Source organism: Adiantum capillus-veneris, chromosome 10 (assembly GCF_014529385.1).
Source record: "Adiantum capillus-veneris isolate H3 chromosome 10, ASM1452938v2, whole genome shotgun sequence".
Lineage (NCBI taxonomy): Eukaryota > Viridiplantae > Streptophyta > Polypodiopsida > Polypodiales > Pteridaceae > Adiantum > Adiantum capillus-veneris.
In genome coordinates this window covers 48,901,958-48,920,325 of record NC_140940.1, presented here as the reverse complement: position 1 = coordinate 48,920,325, position 18,368 = coordinate 48,901,958, and the positions used below count along the sequence as shown (strand labels likewise).

Sequence of the window (18,368 nt, the reverse complement as noted above, 5' to 3'; positions counted from 1 at the left end):
CTACCAATAAATGGTGCCAATACCCAATTTGCTCTCTCTTGATAAGAGGATGGTCCATTTTTCAACCCAAATGGAAATACCGTGTAGCAATAACAACCCCATGGCGTAATCAAAGTTGTCTTTGTGCGGTCTTTAAGAGCAATCTTCAATTGAAAATAGCCTGAAAAACCATCACACACACTGTACCTCTCATAACCGTCCACTGAATCCAAGATCTGATCATTGAATGGAAGAGGATATGGGTTCTTCTTAGTGGCTATGTTTAAGGGTTTAAAATCTACACAAATCCTCCACTTCCCATCCTTCTTTGGGCTGACTACTACTGGACTCACCCATTCTGTGGTCTCCACAGGGACTATGAACCCTGCCTTCAATAACTTGTCCACCTCTTCCCGCAAGGCTCTTGACCCATCATTCTAAGTCTTTGCCGCACTGGCTTAGCACCTTCTTTCATCTCTATATGCATCTCTTCTCCTTTGAACCCTCTAATCTCTTCATATGAAGTAATGAACAAATCAGGAAAACTAGCCAGCATGTGAAAATATATCTCCTTCTCCATAGCTGAGAGGTCTCCCCTGATCATTTGTGTCATCAATTCCTTCTTCTTTGACAATTCAACCTTGGTTTGCATGAGCCCTTCAATCACTTCATAAGGCCCCTCACTTTCATCTTCAACTTCATTTGAAAATGCGACTAAACCAGACTCCTGGATTTCTTTGGCCATCAAAAGAAATGCAACATCAACATCCTCATCACTGCTCCTAGTACTATCATTGTCCTCATCAGACACTATGGAATATTCTTCATCACTAGACTCATGCTCAAATTCATAAAGCTCCTCTAGTTGTTTCCTTGTGTCCATATTATATAGCTTCTTGGCACCTATCTTTCCATAGAGGCTAATTGTACCACATCGCCAATATTGAACAGCTTCCACTGCATGTAACCATGGTCTACCCAATATAATAGGATATGCTCACGACCCCGCTGGCATCACATGAAAATAAACCACCGCCTTTGCATCATATGCCTCCACTTATAAGCTCTTTACAATACCCAAACATTTTACTTTCTGATGGTTTGCCAATCTGATCCAAAAGCCTGACACCCCAGTCACTGTAAGACCCATCTTCTCAATTCCTGAGTGTGTTATGACACATATTTGGGCTCCACCATCCACATAACCTTGTCCCATATTTTTTCTTTTATGCCACATCTACTATTGGAAAAATGTCTGGTAGCTCATCCATCGCCAACACCTTCACTGAACCTCTCTCTGGCTCTTTCTCCATTGGGTTAACCATCCTCTCCATTTCCGCTTTAGCTTTGGCACCATCTCTATAAGTTGTCCAAAAGTAACATCGGCTTTCATGCTTGTCAAATCCTCCTTCAAGTCGTAGCTTAATTGCCCAGCCCCTAGTGGAAAATCTGAAACATGAAACTTGCGACGAGCCCTTCTTTTCCTCTTGGCCTTGACATCCTCGCCTTCATGGCTCTTTCCCTTATTCTTACTAGGACCTGGGACACTTCTTCCTTCCTTGTCCTCTGTGGTTATCTTTCCAATAGGCATTGCTAATGTATCCTCTAGCTTTGATGCCTTCTCTAAGGTGACTACGCTTATCACTTTTTCTTTCCCTTTTCCTCCTGGGTTAATCCACTGGTTCCTTCTCTCCCTTAATTTCGATGCCATTATCATTTAAACGAGTTAGCACTTGCCTTGGCAATGGATACATATCTCCCCCCATTCTTGGTGGCTTATCACATTGCGGGCTGATGTGGCCCAACTCTCCATAATTATAACATGTGGGTGTCTGCCTCCAGAACCTACCATTGCGTCCAACACCGTTCCTAGGTCTTTCTTCAACTCGTGGTGGCTGATTTGCAAACCTCCCTCAACCTCGATTATTTCCCACTTGACCTAGCATGTTTAGGCTGAGATTCTTCATTAAATCTACCACTTGCCTCATGTCTTGCCTTAGCCCATCATCTTGCACGGCTGTAGTGACCACTGCTGGCATAACTTGAGGAGTAACAAAAACCACTGGTTCATGATGAACTCCTGTCATGCGACCTTGATACCGAGAGTATCTCTATCTGTGGTGGCTCTGAAAGGCCCGCCTCTTCCTGGTTGACTCTCTTGAGCTCTGTTATTTCTTTCAGGAGCTCTTCTTCTCTATGTACCAGCATCAATGGCAGGTCCGTGCACTATGATTGCTCCAACTGTAATTCTAATTCAAGGTCCTTGTTCTTATTTTTGAGTGCCTTGTACACTTCATCAGTCCCTTTGATCGAGGCTACGGATGGATTTACTCTGATTTGCCGTAAGAAGATTGCCTGATCATTGATTTGCTATTCAGAGTATTGTAAGAAGGCATTGGCAACATCCAATTGCACTTGATTTTTTTGATATGACAGGGATGTTGTAAGAAGTTCATTTGTAACTTCTGTCAACTGATCGTCCTTATCTTTGCAAGCATCTATTAGTTTGGTGAGCAGATCCCCTAACTCTTCCATTTCTTTTTGTTGAGGATCTTTCTCTAAACTGATGTTCTTCAACTTCAGCTTTCATCTCCTGCACTTGCCTCTAGAGATCGGTGATGATGGTCATTCTATCTTCTAACTCTCCTTGGAGAGAGTCAATCACCATTTCAAGTTCCTTGGCCTTTGTGCTTTGGCTAAGTGCTACTGAACAAAGTCTCTCCATCATATCTTGCATTTTCCTTGCATATTCATTCACTTGCACTATCACCTCTTGACTGCGAGTGCTTATTTTTTGCAAGCTTCTAATTTAACGCTTTCAAAGAGAATTGAGAGCTTTTTTTATCATGATGCTAGTTTTTCATTGTAGCACCCAAAACAACATCTTTTTCAGCACACTAATAATCATAATACACCAATACACTTGGATTAAAGACATCAATCCTAATATACTCTTTATTATTATCCCCATAACAAACCATTTTAAATTACACTATAATATATATGGAGGATTTCCACTAGCTAGTGATTATGATTAGCAAATAAATGCCACAAACCATTGTTCTAAGTGCTTTTCAAGAGGCTTGTGTAGTATGCTTTGTTAAATTAGTATATAGAAGACCAAGATAATACCTTTCCATTGAGCAAGTTCAAATTACTAAGATTCAAAGAAATTAGAATCTTCATGCATCTACCAATGTAGAAGGACAAGACCTTGAACTACACAACTTATAGTAGTCTAAACGGTCCCTCTATTGTGTCATTCACAACCAAAGCCATAATTTATACAATGTGAGTGTCTTAAAAAAAATACATTTCTAGGAGATACTATGTAAAGGGACTCTAAATGTTACCTCTATTGTGTCATTCATAACCAAGCTTTTCTTCTATACTATACAAGTTCACTTTAAGTTCTCCTTGCTATGCATTAGGTTGTGAGTCTATCAAACAAAGCTACATTGCTAGGAGCTAGTATGTAAAGGGAATTATTGACTTCGAAGGGAGGCACTTAGAAACTGAGAGGAGAGAGCAAGCATTGTTAACAAGAGATAAGTGTATGGAATTATTTTTATTGTTTCTATCTTCATCTCCATATACACTCTTTATTTATTTTGTCTCCTCTCTAACAAGATGCACAAATGTGAGATGTCACTCATCTAAATAACACATATGATGGATAGATGGTAGGAAAACTTGCCTTGATGCTACATACCCTTACTAAAACTACTCAATTACTTCAAGCTACCTACAAAGTGGTAAACACATTGAGGAGAGCACACAATGCTTACAAAAAGGGGGAGCCCTTCATCGTTAACTACTTTTATTTGTATCCATTATCCAAACTCACATATGAGCTGTCATAATAACTAATATCTAATTCTCCTAAATGATTTTCTCATGTTAAACTGATCATTTAATATGGGGAAGTACCAGGGGAGAAAAAAATAGAATATTGGTTAAGCTGGCAGACCGGCCACAGTAGGGATCCAAAGGAGGGAAAATAGGGATCCAAACAAGGGGCCATCTGCAAAAGAGCAATGTGAAAGAATGAGATTAAAACACCCTAAGGTTCAGCCCATTAAGACTTCCAAAATGCTAAGGTTTCAAAATTCAAAGGTTGTGCCCAAAGGTCAAACTCTAGGGAAATTGGATGCTTTGTGTGTGTCCCAAAAAGTCTTCTCAAGTCCTACATAGGAGGGGATGAGCCCAAGAAGTAGGGGATGAGAGAGAAACACAACACACACTCACAAGCTTCCTTTGTACACAAGGGGAAAGAGGGACACATGTCAGCTCCCTAGCCTAGATGTCCACAAGGTGTACTCAAATCCTATTGGATGGCCATGGAGGTGGACCAATGAGAATTAGGCTATAGTAAATCTAGTTTAATAAATTTAAAATCGCTTAATAAAGAACCAATAAGAATTAAGCTCTTTAGAAGACTATTAGACAGTCTCCCAAGGGGTCCATTGAGCATTCAACAACCCAATGGCTTGCCTGATTCCTATTGGCGAGGAGACAAAGGGGTCCAATGAGAGTTTAGTTGAATTAATTAATTAGAAAAATATCTCACAAAAGGGGAAAGGGGAACACATTTCAGAAGGCTATCACTTATGCTGCTTAATTTCCATTGGCTAGGCTTGGGGAGGACCATTAGGGTGGTTGCAGCATGAGCAAATAGAAAGAGGGGTCGACCAAGAGAGAGAGGGGGATGATTTTCCAAAGGAATTATCACTTACACACTCACACAATCTCATCTGTGGAGCAAGAAAACTCTCTCTCTCTCCTTCTCAAGGTTTAATAAAAAGCTTACCACATACTCCAAGCTTGTGAGAAGGGAGGCCTACACCAGCAAGACTTGGCTTTGTGACACAAATCCAACCGACAGCCAAGATTCAATGCATGCTCATCTCCTATACCATGCTAATTACTAAGCTAAGCTATGCTAATATGAGTGATTATGTGACGAGATGTACATCTTTCTCATAAGAATACTCCTTCTTCCTCTTAATCTACTCTCATACCCCACTAGCTCTTACCATCTTCAAAGGTGTGTGAGGTCTTGGGTCTGAGACCATGAGGGAATTGATGTTTTGTTTGATAAGTGTTTTTCTTAGTGCATGAAGTTTCCATCTTCATTGCACTAGCTAGTGTTGAAGGAGAACAAAGAATTGTATTGTGAAATGTCTCTCTTGATGGGAGAAACCATAATACAAAGCCTTTTGGAGGGGGGACCAGCTCCATGTAATCCGGTCCTCAACTGTTGGCAATAGCTTAATTTTCCTCTCTTTTGAAGTATTTTTCATGCTATCTAACTAGGTGTTATACTTTTTGTTGCTGTCTCCACCCAAGCACTCTTGTTATTCTCATTGAGAATCTATTCTAATGAAATGTTCACATGTTCATGCTATTTTCTGCTACACACAAGTTACTTGGCTAGTAAATGTTACATGACCATTCACTCAACAAGGAGATCGAGCACATTTGACACCATTATCGTAGGGAGGCTCCACATTGATAATAATCCGTTGATTATTTTAAGACGTAGAGAAAGACTATGGATTTATAATTTGATTCGTTACCATAAAAAAGCATACATTTGGATCCAAAAAGAGTGCACAATAATGTGATTGGGAAAATAAAATCTCATTAGAAATAATTTCATTGCAGTTATCTTTCACTAGTGTCCTAGAATTCACATAGTCTATTGATGCTTCTTACATGTGATATCAAACTTTGTTTTTTTTCATCTATTGTAGATCTAACACAAGCCTTGCAAATAAAAAATGTGATTTTTACATAGTGGAATCCCTGGGGATATTTATACATTTGAAACTATAATTTGAATATGCTGCGTTAGCTCAAAAAACTAAATCTTACTTTAGATACACCTTCTAGGGCACACTTTGAAAGCAATGCATTCTAAAATGAAATATTGTAATAGCAAATTCTCCCTAAGGTATTAGAGGCTTAAAAAAGGCACACCTATATACAAGATCACTACCTAGTGTCACATCTAATTTAAAGCTCTGCCTAGTGTGGCACCCATTATTGATGAAAATATAGACATCATAATCCTTGTCACATTTTTTACAAAAGGACAGCTTGCACCACTTGAAATGCACAGCTTGGGCAAGTGCAAGAATATCCTTGTTATAGGAAACTAGAGAGACACTTTAATAGACCCATCTTAGAATCTTATAAAAAATTATAAATCATAAATTTTGGAGTGTGTAAATTGTTTTGATTAAGTGAAGACATGCTACTCAAGATTAACTCAAAATTATTTATTGTGTAGGCACCATTTAATTTGGCCATAAAGTCTCCGTATAACAAGCACTATAAGAAAAAAGAACAAATTTTACATTGTAGAAACAATCCCAAGAGAGCCAGGAAATATAAAGCACAAGTATTGAACTTAAAAGAATGGTATTCCAAACTTTGCTCCTGGTATGTGAAGCCTTGGCTTTTAAATATTCATACAACAATAGCTCACAGGCCAATGGCTTGAATGTAGATAGTCTAGAAGCTTATAGAAGAATAACATTTTTAATGTTTCAGTGATGTGACAGGTAAGTGTTGAGCTCAAAGGTTGGTTTTTAAGATCTAGGTCAAAACAATTTGGCTTCTAGATCTTCATATAGGAAGATCTCACAAACAAGACGCGACAATTTAAGAGTTCACAGACTGGATCCTTATAATAAGATTATAAATCAAGGTGTAGTACTGAAGGTTTTGATTTCAACAAAAGTTTTCTAGCTAGGCATCTTTGTATCATTGGCTACTTGTTTAGGGGTACTTTCAATCTTACCATTGTGATGCTAGATTCTTTGCTATTCTGCTATCAGATTCTTTTATATATGTGTTGTGTAGTACCAATGCCATACTCAATTGGTTCTTCCACAACTATCCAATTTCAAATATTCCCACTGACAAGTATCAACCCCTTTCCTCAAGGTTTCCAAGGTCAAAAATATATGAGAATTGTGATAAATTTGGTAAAATCATTATCTACCATATCAAGCTCAAAATTGAAGATTGTGTAGAGTTGTGCGGACGATCTTTCATCTCTCAATGACATACTGAGTGAAAAACTCTTCTTCCAAAATTATGGGACCAAAATGGTTAAGAAAAACACGAAACTTCCCAAAATATCGCTCAAAATTTAAAATTTATCAAAATACTTTTTATCAATTTTAATGCATTGCTCCAAATTTTGTGTCTTTTTGATAGTAGAGATCCATCCTTAAGTTTCATATTTATATAAATTGTCTACTCAGAATAATCCATTTTAGCTTGAGAGTCCACAACTCCATCAAAAGCCATAGTTTTGTTATCTTCAGTTGAGAGCTAGAAATTTTTAAGGAGTCTTTCTGAGAAATTTTGGAAAAATACAAAGGGTATTGTGAGAAGGTTTCGAATTTATGGGGTATTTCAGGAATTTTCCTTTGCAATAAGTCTCCAAACATTAGAAAAATATGTTTCGATTGGGCTTCTTGCAATCACTCTCATAATTTTTTCATCTGAGTTTTTGACTCCGTGCATCGTTGACAGCTCGCAATCCATCCGCGTGCGCGCAGACGGATTGTGAGCTCTTTTCCTACCCAATCTTCAATTTTTTAGAGTATTTTGGTTACTTTTCTGTTAGAAAATCGACACACTCAGAGAAAACGTGAGACTCCCCTACAAAATGTCAATATTTTAAGGATATTCTGGTAACTTTTTTGAGAACAAATTGATAGTCGTGTCAATGAGAGGAAACGTGAGATCCTTAGCAGAGCTCGCAGAACGTCCGCATGCGTGCGGACGGATTGTGAGCTCTTGAACATGCTAGCAGCTAGAGCAGACATTGGAGATAGTTGTTGGCAGGGTGGTGATGCTAGCAACTAGAGGCCGAGTAGCTACTCCCGTTACACTTAGCGCATGGATTGACAGGCAGCAGAAAACGTCATTGAGCCAGTAAGAGGATGACAAGCAGGCGTGTGTGACTGCACAACGAAGACGGGAGGGCTGTCAGAAAGAGGAGGAGGAGGGTTGAGAGCAGCATGAGTCGGGCTGCATAGGTTGCCTTCGAGCAGTAGAGGAAAGAGGTAGTGGTGGTGCAGGGGCCGTCAATTAGCACCCAAGTGCGCCGGCGATAGGAGATAAAGCAAGAGCACGCAAGGGCCAATAAAAAAAAAGCAGACACTACTGGTTAATGGAAGAGAAGTTGGCGAGCAGGAGCGGACGAGGGTGGGGGCATGTCAACTGGGGCATCAAAGAGCCGCCAAGCAGGGCAGAGAGAAAAGCACCTTCATAAGCAGATTGCGGAGAGATTTGATGAGGTGGAAGAGCCTTGAAGGTGAGCAGGAGACAGAGGCTAGGTGACGGCTTAACTAGAGGGGGGAGGGCTGGTGGGGTAATTCTTGGGGTCCGAAAGAAGGGACCGCAGGTCAAGGCCAGCCTGTAGGACGAGTCGTTTTTGGCAAGGCATGGGTTGAGCAGTTGGTGCCGTACAGATGACGAGACCAAGGCTCCTGCTACACGGCATGATGGCGAGGTGATAAACCGGGGAAGCTAACGTTTTCGACAACACAAACCCCACCCACATCCTCTAGAGATGTGATTCCCTATGCATGCCCATTACCTCGCTTCTTATAACAGCTGCAAAACATGATCACACAAACCCCACCCCCGGCCCATCCTCTGCAGATGTGATTCTCTATGCATGGAAATGCAAAGACATGCTACATTGTTCATCAAGGAGCGTGCGCGTTCAAAAAGCTGGAATCAACACCCAAACACCTAACACATGCACAAGTTCATACAAGTACAGGCCTAGCAATGCAAGTTCATACAAAGAGTGTAGGATTTTATATGGCACATGAGGTTTCCTGTCTTGCATGTGTGTGTGTGTGTGTGTGTGTGTGTGTGTGTGTGTGTGTGTGTGTGTGTGTGTGTGTGTGTGTGTGTGTGTGTGTGTGTGTGTGTGTGTGCTCGCGCACGCGTGCTTTCATGCAAACACGTCCAAAAGAAAATCAATGTCCTAACAACTTTACACATCGAATGCAGATGGACGCTGAGGTCAAAAATACCAGACGTTGAATGCAGATGGACGCATAGGCCAATCCTGACTTTGTAGGTCGCTGAATGCAATGGACCAACATCTCTTTGCAGTCTAGAAAAACAGGATTCAAAAGAATTAGTGTTGTGGATGACATGTGCATGTGCATGTGCAGGATGGATTTGCGAGGGATGATGCACCAAGAGCAGTGTTTCTGAGCATTGTGGGGAGGCCAAGACATGCCGGTATAATGGTCAGCATGGGGCAAAAGGATGCTTATGTGGGGGATGAGGCACAATCCAAGAGAGGTATTTTGACACTCAAGTACCCAATTTACCACGGCATTGTTACAAACTGGGATGATATGAAAAAATTGTGGCACCACGCTTTCTTTAATGAGCTAATAGTAGCACCGGAGGCGCACCTTGTCCTCCTCACAGAAGCTCCCCTTAATCCAAAGGTGAATCGTGAGAAGATGACACAAATCATGCTCGAGACTTTCTATGTTCCGGCCATGTATGTTGCAATCCAGGTAGTCTTTTCTCTCTATGCGAGAAGACGTACTATAGGTAATCGCTCTCTCCCAATTTCCTCCATGGTTTTAGCATACAAACATGAATCAGATGTTAATTTCAAAAATAAGATTGTTGCACTGGCTTCTAATGCATATGGCATTACCATTTACTGAATGTTCTATATGTGTAACCAGGAATTGTGCTGGAATCTGGAGACGAGGTGACCCATGCAGTGCCCATCTACGAAGGGTATGCCTCTACACACTTTCTTTTGAAATACATGTCTCCACACACACACACACACACACACACACACATACACACAAAGATCTATGTAAATGCATGTCCATCCATGCAGCTATGCCCTTCTGCATGCAATCCTACAGCTGGACTTGGCTAGAAGGAACCTAATAGACGCATTGATGAAGATGTTGACAAAGAGAGTCTACTCCTTTACAACAACGACAACAGAATGGGAGATCGTGCGGGACATGAAGGAGAAGTTGGCGTTTGTAGTCCTCGACTACGAGCAAGATTTGACTCCAATTGAGGTCAAAAGTACTAGACGTGCCCATTACACTTGTTGCTTATAACGGATACAAAACATGATTGTACAATGATATGATGGCCAACATTGTGAAAGGATAGCCTCCATGGTTTTAAGCTTCAATTTTCACGTTTGTCTTGTCGAGGACGTGTTTGCATAGTGATTAATGACCACCGCCAATTCTTTTTGAGATGGTAATTAATGGGCACGACTAATAACAAGGTGTTGCAATATGTAGTGAAAGGATTGATTCAGAAAGTGTTAGTAGTATCGCACCCTAAATTTCTAATGTACGTCAAAGACCTTCATTAAATATGGCCGCACTTTGAGATAAAGAAGACTATAGAAGCCACCGCAATCATCCAAAATCAGTCCATATATGCTTTGGCAAGAAAGGTCTCTAAGAGTGATGCTTTTCAAAGTCTTTGAGCCCTTCAGAGAGTGGTCTTGTTATCACTCTTGAATCCCTCAATGGGATTTTCCTCATCTAGGCTTACACGTGCTACACTATGGACTCTTTGGGTTACATGCTTTGCAACCATGGTTTTTGGGTTGTTCTTTTTACCATTTATTGTAAGAATATGGCCTTTGTAGGCCTTTGAGCACGTTATTGGGCAATAATTGATTGGTTCCTTTGGAGCAATTCTCTCTAGGCCATCTATGTGCCTCATATTGCATCTAACATCGTGGCAAGAACATGGGAGTCATAGAAGAGAAAAATGGTCAATGGTGGAGGGGTTCAAACATTGTTCAACATTAAAAGCATTAGGAGGATCACCGGGAGCTTTTTCATAGGGAGAATCTTTTGACTAGGCCCAGAGAAGGTGAATATGGTAGATTTTATTATGTGATCTGGATATGTGTGAAAGTCTATGAGAACTAATATTTGAACTCGTAACTTTTAGAAAATGTGTATCGGATCTTGATGGTGTAGATATGCATGCAAAGGTATCATTAGGTTGTATGCGTCTTAGATCATGATGCTCATTTGAGGAGCTTTTTCTTTTAGAGGCTCAGTCGATCACAAAAACATTCATCATTACTCAAAACATGTGAAGGGTTTTTAAATTGGAGGACACTTTGGTCACCAAAAGTGGAAGTCTCAAAAAATAAAAGCCTTGGAGACAAATCCTTGAAGAAGCATTCTAGTTGCGAGCGAGAGAGAGAGAGAGAGAGAGAGAGAGAGAGAGAGAGAGAGAGAGAGAGAGAGAGAGAAAGAGAATGTATATGTATGTATATATATATATGTGTGTGTGTGTGTGTGTGTGTGTGTGTGTGTGTGTGTGTGTGTGTGTGTATGTGATCTCGCAATGCTAATGAAGCTGGCTTGGGAAGCTTGCGATGATGAGTATTATTAGCTGAATAAAAGAAGGATGGCAAAGGAGATTGTCATGTATGAAAGTTGATGAAGGCACAAATTAGTGATTCATGAGTAGGAAAATATGGGCAACCACGTGTTAGGTAATTCAATTGATGTGGGCCCGCTATTAGAGGGCATAATGGTGCACAAAGGTGGGAGTGGAGCTCGTGGACAAGACTACAAAGAAGTGGTTATTCTAGGCAAGTTTGCAACAGAGCTTTGGGATCTATTGAGCCTCTTATTATTCTATCCATAGATCAAAGGAAAAGAACTAACAACTTGAATACTTACCCTTGTGTTGAAGCTAACGGTACATAGGATATTTATTTTCCCTCGACATGTTTTTTTCTTGAAAGATTAGATGCATGTAAAACAAGACTACTAAAGTTTTTGTAGCAGATGGCAGGTATCACTAAAAATAATATGTCTTTGCCACCATGAAACTAGACCAAGAATTAGACATCCACATAACCTCACCTTCTAGGATATTAAAACAAGAGGGATGCCAATGAAAACAATGCAAAAGATTGGAAATGACAAGGCTTAATATGCTAACAACTAGGTGGTTACCTCGCCATACTCTGCGGCCTCTCTCAAAAGGTATAAGCAACCAAATTATATAACTTTGTCCTCCAAAGATCCACACATCATTGGATGAACACCAACCAAGAACCTCTGAGGCTTGAACTCATGGGCTACTTCACACAAGATTTCATCTTTGCGAATTTCCCACACATTCACAAAAAGGAGGATATCTCTTGGCAAGGAAAAGCGAACAATCCCAATTGGATCCCTAGCCAAATGCGGTAGTAGCAATGGCACTTGTGGGTGTAGCTTCAAAACTTTTTTAACAAATGCTTGCAGGTATGCCAGGCTATTAAAATGGGATTCCTCCACTTTCTACCCCCATTGTAGCAGTGCAATTATTTCCTCTTGAAACTTAACTAGCCAACTTTGATTTTGGGGCACACAATATCTCTGCCATCGCCCACTCTATTGATACCATTGTGCTATATGTACTTCCAGTTAAAATTTTTGTGCACAAGTATGACATGGACATGGATTCCTTTAAACCTTAGAACCCTCACATGCCAAAATAGAGTCATTATATGGACTTACAAGAGTGATTGCCCGGGGGGTTCACTATATAGAGATCTTGCATAGCACGTGCCTTCAACAGGTATTTATAAAACCCCCTATTCCAAATTTTTTGAATTATATAGAGACCCTTTATGTACCACTTTTCTCAATAAAAAGACCCCTTATGTACCAAAAGTTTATCTTTTTCAATTTAAAATACCCTTCTATATGTATATTCTCTGTAAGTTCATAGGAGAAATTAACCCCTTCTTGACTCTCTCTCTCTCTCTCTCTCTCTCTCTCTCTCTCTCTCTCTCTCTATCTATCTATCTATCTATACATCATTCAAGCTCCATTGATTATCATTCTCCTCACATTTTTCATAGGCAGTACTCAATTAGCTTCCCCTCCCACTTTTTGAGCATGCAATGGAAAAATCTCTTTTTGTTTGAAAAAAGCTCTAAAATAAAAGCTCACAAATTTATTATTCCCCTTGACTGCCAATCCTCCTGTCTAGCCAGCTGTGTTGATGTGCTTGCAGCCTCATGTGTGTCTTTCTAATGCGCTAGAGCTGGTGATTCGTCTTGCGTGGAGGTAGAAGGTTGGTCTTTGTCCTTGTGGTCCTGAGGCTTTGTGGATGGCTCAGTTGTTTCTTTTTGTGTGGAAGGTGAGGGTGTTGGCTCAAATTGTGTAGCCTCTTTAGGTACAGGTCTCACTTTCTTTTCTGGCTCAACTTCTTTTTGGTGTTGTTGCTCCTGTGTAGCAGTGGCTTCTTGTGTGAATCCATCTGTCTCTTTCTCTTCAAGCTTCTGATTTGCTTCGGCTGCTTTCTCTTGTGCAGATTCGGTTTCTTTCATGGTAGATTCAGATTCTTTGTCCTTTTTAGGTGATCGTGGTGGGCTTGGCATAGGCTGGTCATGATGTTCTATGGGCGGTGAAGTGGGTCTTAGTGACTCATAGCCTTGCTCTTGTGTTTCCTCTCTAGCCGTCTCCTCGGCTTGTCTTTGTTCTTCTGCCTCTCTCGCCTTTCTAGCTACTTCTTCGACTTCTTTTTGCTTGAGGGCTTCGGCTTCTTGGAAGATTTTTTCCAAAGTTTCAGTGCGATCCTCCGCCTCTTTTCTGGTGTGGTGCTTTGTTCTTGGGCCTCTAAGTCTGCTAGGTACCCATTTCTCTGGGTCCTTCCCTTGTGCGTGTTGACTGTACTGGTAGGCCTGTTTCTCTCTTTCATGGCGTGTTTGTTTCTGCACAGGATCTTCTTGGTGGGCGGCAACAACTTTTCTTTTCATTTCTTCTCTTCTTGCTCTCTTCTCCTCGTTTTCAGAGGTCTCACTGCTGTGCCTTTCTGGTGAGCTATCAATTGATTCTTCATCGGATTTATAAGTTCTCTTTTCTAACCTTGTAGCTCTCGGAGAGGGTTGTGCTGCCAATATCCATGTATTTTGATTAGGGGTAGGTGGTAGGTTGTGAGTCATGCCGATGGCATGGTTTGCTATTCTGGTCAAAAATTTTGGCGCACCCAAGTAAGTGATCTTGTTATCTTTCTTGGTTCCCTTCAAGGTGGTTAGGACATACTGAGCATGATCCACTGGTTGCCTAGTTGTTGACTTTAGCACTTGTGTGAATGTGGTGGCAACCGCATGATTTGGCGTAGTGTACCTTGGTGGCCTTTTTGCCAAAAAATGGAAGTGCTGATGGTACAATCTGGCTGGCTTTTCCACTTGTTTGTGAATTAGATCTGCAAATGTAGCTGTGGCTGTCTCTTTGGTGAAGGTCCTTGCTATTTTTCTGTCTCTTTCTCTCATGGTCATTCCCTTGTAGGCAGTCTGAGTGCCTCTGCCACTATCTCTTTGGTTATGACCACCTCAACTTTGTTTCCCTCAGAGTCAGATGTTTGGGTGGTTCCATCTTCTTTAATTGTTGATAAAAGCTCGTAAGCTTTCTGAAAATCCACTCCGCAAGGCTCCATTTTATAGAAGTCTCCGAGTCCCAGCATGTGGTTGGCATCCTTGGTCTCTTACTTGTGGCGGCAACATCATACACTTCCTTAGGTAGGAGTTGCAACTCCACCTGATGTCCCTCTTCACTCTTGAACCTGCCGGTGAAGACTATGGTATGATGTTCTTCTAGCTATTCTCTGGAGAGATAAGCTGCTTTGGATGCCTTAACTGATTTGGGTCTAATTGATAGGATGGTAGTTCTTGCAACTTCTCCTTCTGGTTGAGCCTTTTCTTGGCCCTCTCTGCTGCTTGCATGGCTCCTGTTTAGTGAATAGAGTGCAAAGTTAGCAAATTTGGCAGAATTTCCTCTGAAATGTCCTTTAGTCTGAAATGCCGTCAATACTGGTCCAATTTCTTCAAATCAATTTTTGAACAAGCATAGATGCATGAAAACATGCAAGGAACAAAACTGTAAAGTCAAAACAACTTATTGCAACCAAAGTAAATAATCGCGATTATTTACAGCTGAGAAAATTTTTCAACTTTTTGCAAACTTGGCTTCATAGGCTTAAAGTATATACCAAATACATACTCTGAGTGAAATATGGGCTCATTTGGATGGATAGGGTGTAAATGGTACCAGATTTTGGCTTTAGGTCTCTGAAATAGTAGATAAAGGAAATTTGATATTTTGAGCTCCAAATTGGTTCAAAATTGACTAGTGGGCTTAACACATCATGTACTTTGGATGTATGATGGCAAAATATCAACTCCCAAATTTTTCCTAGAAAGTAAATAATCGTGATTATTAACTTTTCTTTCAAAATTGTCATTTTTGATACAAACTGGTTCTAGGCATTGTATATACCTTGTGTATGATATATGAGGTGATTTGGATCAATAAATGTTGTCCATAACCCAAAAATTGGCTTGCAAAGACTTCTTTGTGTTTTTTGGCAATTTTCTAAGTTATAGGTGCTCATTTTGGCTCATACTTGATTTTTAGCATGGATTAGGTGTGAACACATGATAGGTGAGAAGATGTGACAATTTCCAAGAAAAACTGATGAAAAAGTAAATAATTTCGATTATTTACAACAGTGACTAAAACTTTGCAAAACTTACAAATTTTGACCTAGACACATTCTATACACCTAAAACAAGTCTTAAATTGAATTTGGTCAAGTTTGGTCATGCCGGCATCACTTTGTGCTTTGTCGACTCTGAAATCACCATTTTTTTGTGACTATACTGCCTCTTGGGTTGCCAATTTCAGCTTTTCGAGGGATTTGCTTGATCGGTTTCACCAAACCAATCATATACATTGTGTATGAACCTCGTAGGCATGCTATTTGTGGAGTCAGATCGGAATTCTAGTATTCGCAAAAAACCTAGCTTTTTTACTGGGGACCCCCTCAACCCCTGCCCAATGGTCAATTGATGATATAGAAAGGTTCTATTATGTTAGGGCATGCTATGGTTTAAATCCCATTTGATTTGGTCGTGTTGATAGGCCGCTATGGTCAGTTTTTGGTCATACGTCTTCATGCACTGCTCGAATTCTAGGGTTTTTCCTAGGGCTTTAGACTAGCTACTAGCCATACAAAATGGATCATTGACGAGTAAAGATCTTACCCCTAATGTCTTGTGTGAAACGGCTCTGAAAAAGGTCAACTATGGACTCCGGAAAAGTCGTGAGAAAGAGGTCGAAAGCTCTCTCTGCAAAGGCCACAAGTGGAAATGAGGTTGTTTTAGCCTACCTTGGATATCTATACCCAGACTTCCTGAACCAATTTTTCCCAGATTATCTCGTTAGTGCTACCAGTCCGTGAAATCTATGTTAGACTCAAAAATCTCTTTGATCGGATTCTTGTAGCTCATTCTGCAAGAATTTTGCAAAAGTAGGCCTCGCCGCCTAATTTAAGCTTCCTGCTTTCATCTTTTGATTTCAATGAAATTTTTTGTGCTTGTCTACCTTGTCTTTGTCATCACCATCGTGTCGTTAGCTTCCCTGCTATTTATGATTAATTTTGATGTATTTATTTGAGAAAATCAAAGAAAAATTCAATAATTAAGAAAATCCATTGAAAAACACAGCTTTATTGTTTTTTATTGGATTTTTCTATTTTTAAATCTCATTATTGACAAAAATGATGAAAAATATCCAAAAAGGACTATTTTTAATGATTTTTTGATAGTATATACACTATTTACATTCATCAGGAAGATATTATCAGTGAATTTTTCCTTGATGATGAATTATAAGGGAACTATTAGGTAATTTTGTAAAAAATCACACGTTAACATGAACTTTTTTCCTCCCTCTTCAAACATTGCCCTTCCACCCCTCCTAGATGGCATACTCCGGGACGACTGTGTGCATGGGTTGAACAATCATGTCTATGCATATCCGTGGTTGGCTCTACCATGCTTTGAAGATCAATGAAATTCAAACCGTTATGTTGTGCAAGAGTTGGGTCTTGAGTAATTAACTCAAGGGTTTCTAATGTCGCGGTTTACTGTTGATGTCTTCCAAAGAGCAAATCTTGTAGCTTGTGTTCTCTCTATTTGATTGTACCATCACGATGCTTCAGCACGCTGATTACTTGGCACACTTTTGTTTGTTGTCGAGCTTTTTCTCACCATTAGTAGCTTGGTTTGCTTGGTGTTGTATGGTGTGATGGAGTCTTTTGAGACTTAAATCTCCATTGCTTGATTGGTTCTACAGCTTGTGGAGAAGATAAGTGCTCCCTTTTCTTCCAAACCTATTTCATTCTAGGTTCCTTGTTCGTAGATGTTTGTCTCTGTGTTTTAGCCTTGGAACCGTCTTTTGTTTTGTCGTTGAAGTTTTAGGCACCCGGATTTGCATCGGCATATCCTTAAGCTGTGCTTTTGGTACCCAAATTTTCCTGACTCCTTGCATGCTACTTGTAGCATTTGCAAGTCGGGGAGATGGACAAGATTGCGTACTTCGTGATTTGGTTTGTTGATTGCTTCTTTTCCATTCCTCCACGCTTGGTGCAATTGGAACTATGACTTTTCCACCTTTAGGTGATAGCTTTAGCTGATTTTTATCCCAATCTAGTACTACTTTGTATGTCCGCATCCAGGGAAATCCAAGAATCATCATCTCATTCATGTATTCATCTGGTAAGCATACAAACTGATGAGGACATGAACATCTATGTACTATCACGTTCAAGTTGACTACTCCCAATGTTGGGGTTAAGCACCTCAAGCTAAGGTCACTAGCCAAGTTTCATCAAGTTTGGACGATTTTTGGTCAAATGGTCATCAATTATCTGTCCACAGACTACTCTCCACAGACTAACTTTGCAACTTTGGTCAGAATTTTCAATCCAATGATCCAAATCTTACCAAATTTGGTTTGTGAGCTTATTACAACATGTTAAAACTAGTGGTATGCCGAGTTGGTCAAAAAATTGGAAAAATAGGGTAGATGTAAATAATCGTGATTATTTACAACTGACAACTTTTTACAAATTTTTGGTCAACTGAGCATGTACACATGTTTATCACATCAATATAAGTGTATGAATCAATTTTCAATAAGTATGGACAAATTTTTCCCAATTTACACTCAAGATTCAAAAAGTCAGTACAAACTTTAGTTTTTACCCAGTTTTTTGCCGGTTTGGTGATCCAAATCTTTTGGGCCTTGACAAAAGTTGTTTGTACACATGCAATGAGTCAATGGTATGAACCTCGGTCAAATTAGAGCAGAAAGTTAATAATCGCGATTATTAACTTCAGGCTTGAAATGAACACTTTTTCGCAATGTTTTCAAAGACAGTCTTTGTATGAGTTATTTTAAGCATAGGAATCAAGTAAAAACTTAATTTGGCCTAAAATGTCAAGAAAAAGTAATTAATTTGAGTTTTGACAAACT

General features: G+C 39.9%; 1 protein-coding gene across 1 annotated transcript; it reads left to right on the top strand.

Moving 5' to 3' along the window:
* Positions 1-8,295: 8,295 nt before the first annotated feature.
* LOC147448797 (actin-like) lies at positions 8,296-10,127 on the top strand. The gene is made up of 5 exons (XM_086522458.1): positions 8,296-8,339; positions 8,446-8,515; positions 9,195-9,588; positions 9,729-9,783; positions 9,893-10,127. Exons 1-5 carry the CDS (start codon positions 8,296-8,298, stop codon positions 10,125-10,127), a joined length of 798 nt encoding a protein of 265 aa, XP_086378584.1.
* Positions 10,128-18,368: the final 8,241 nt, after the last annotated feature.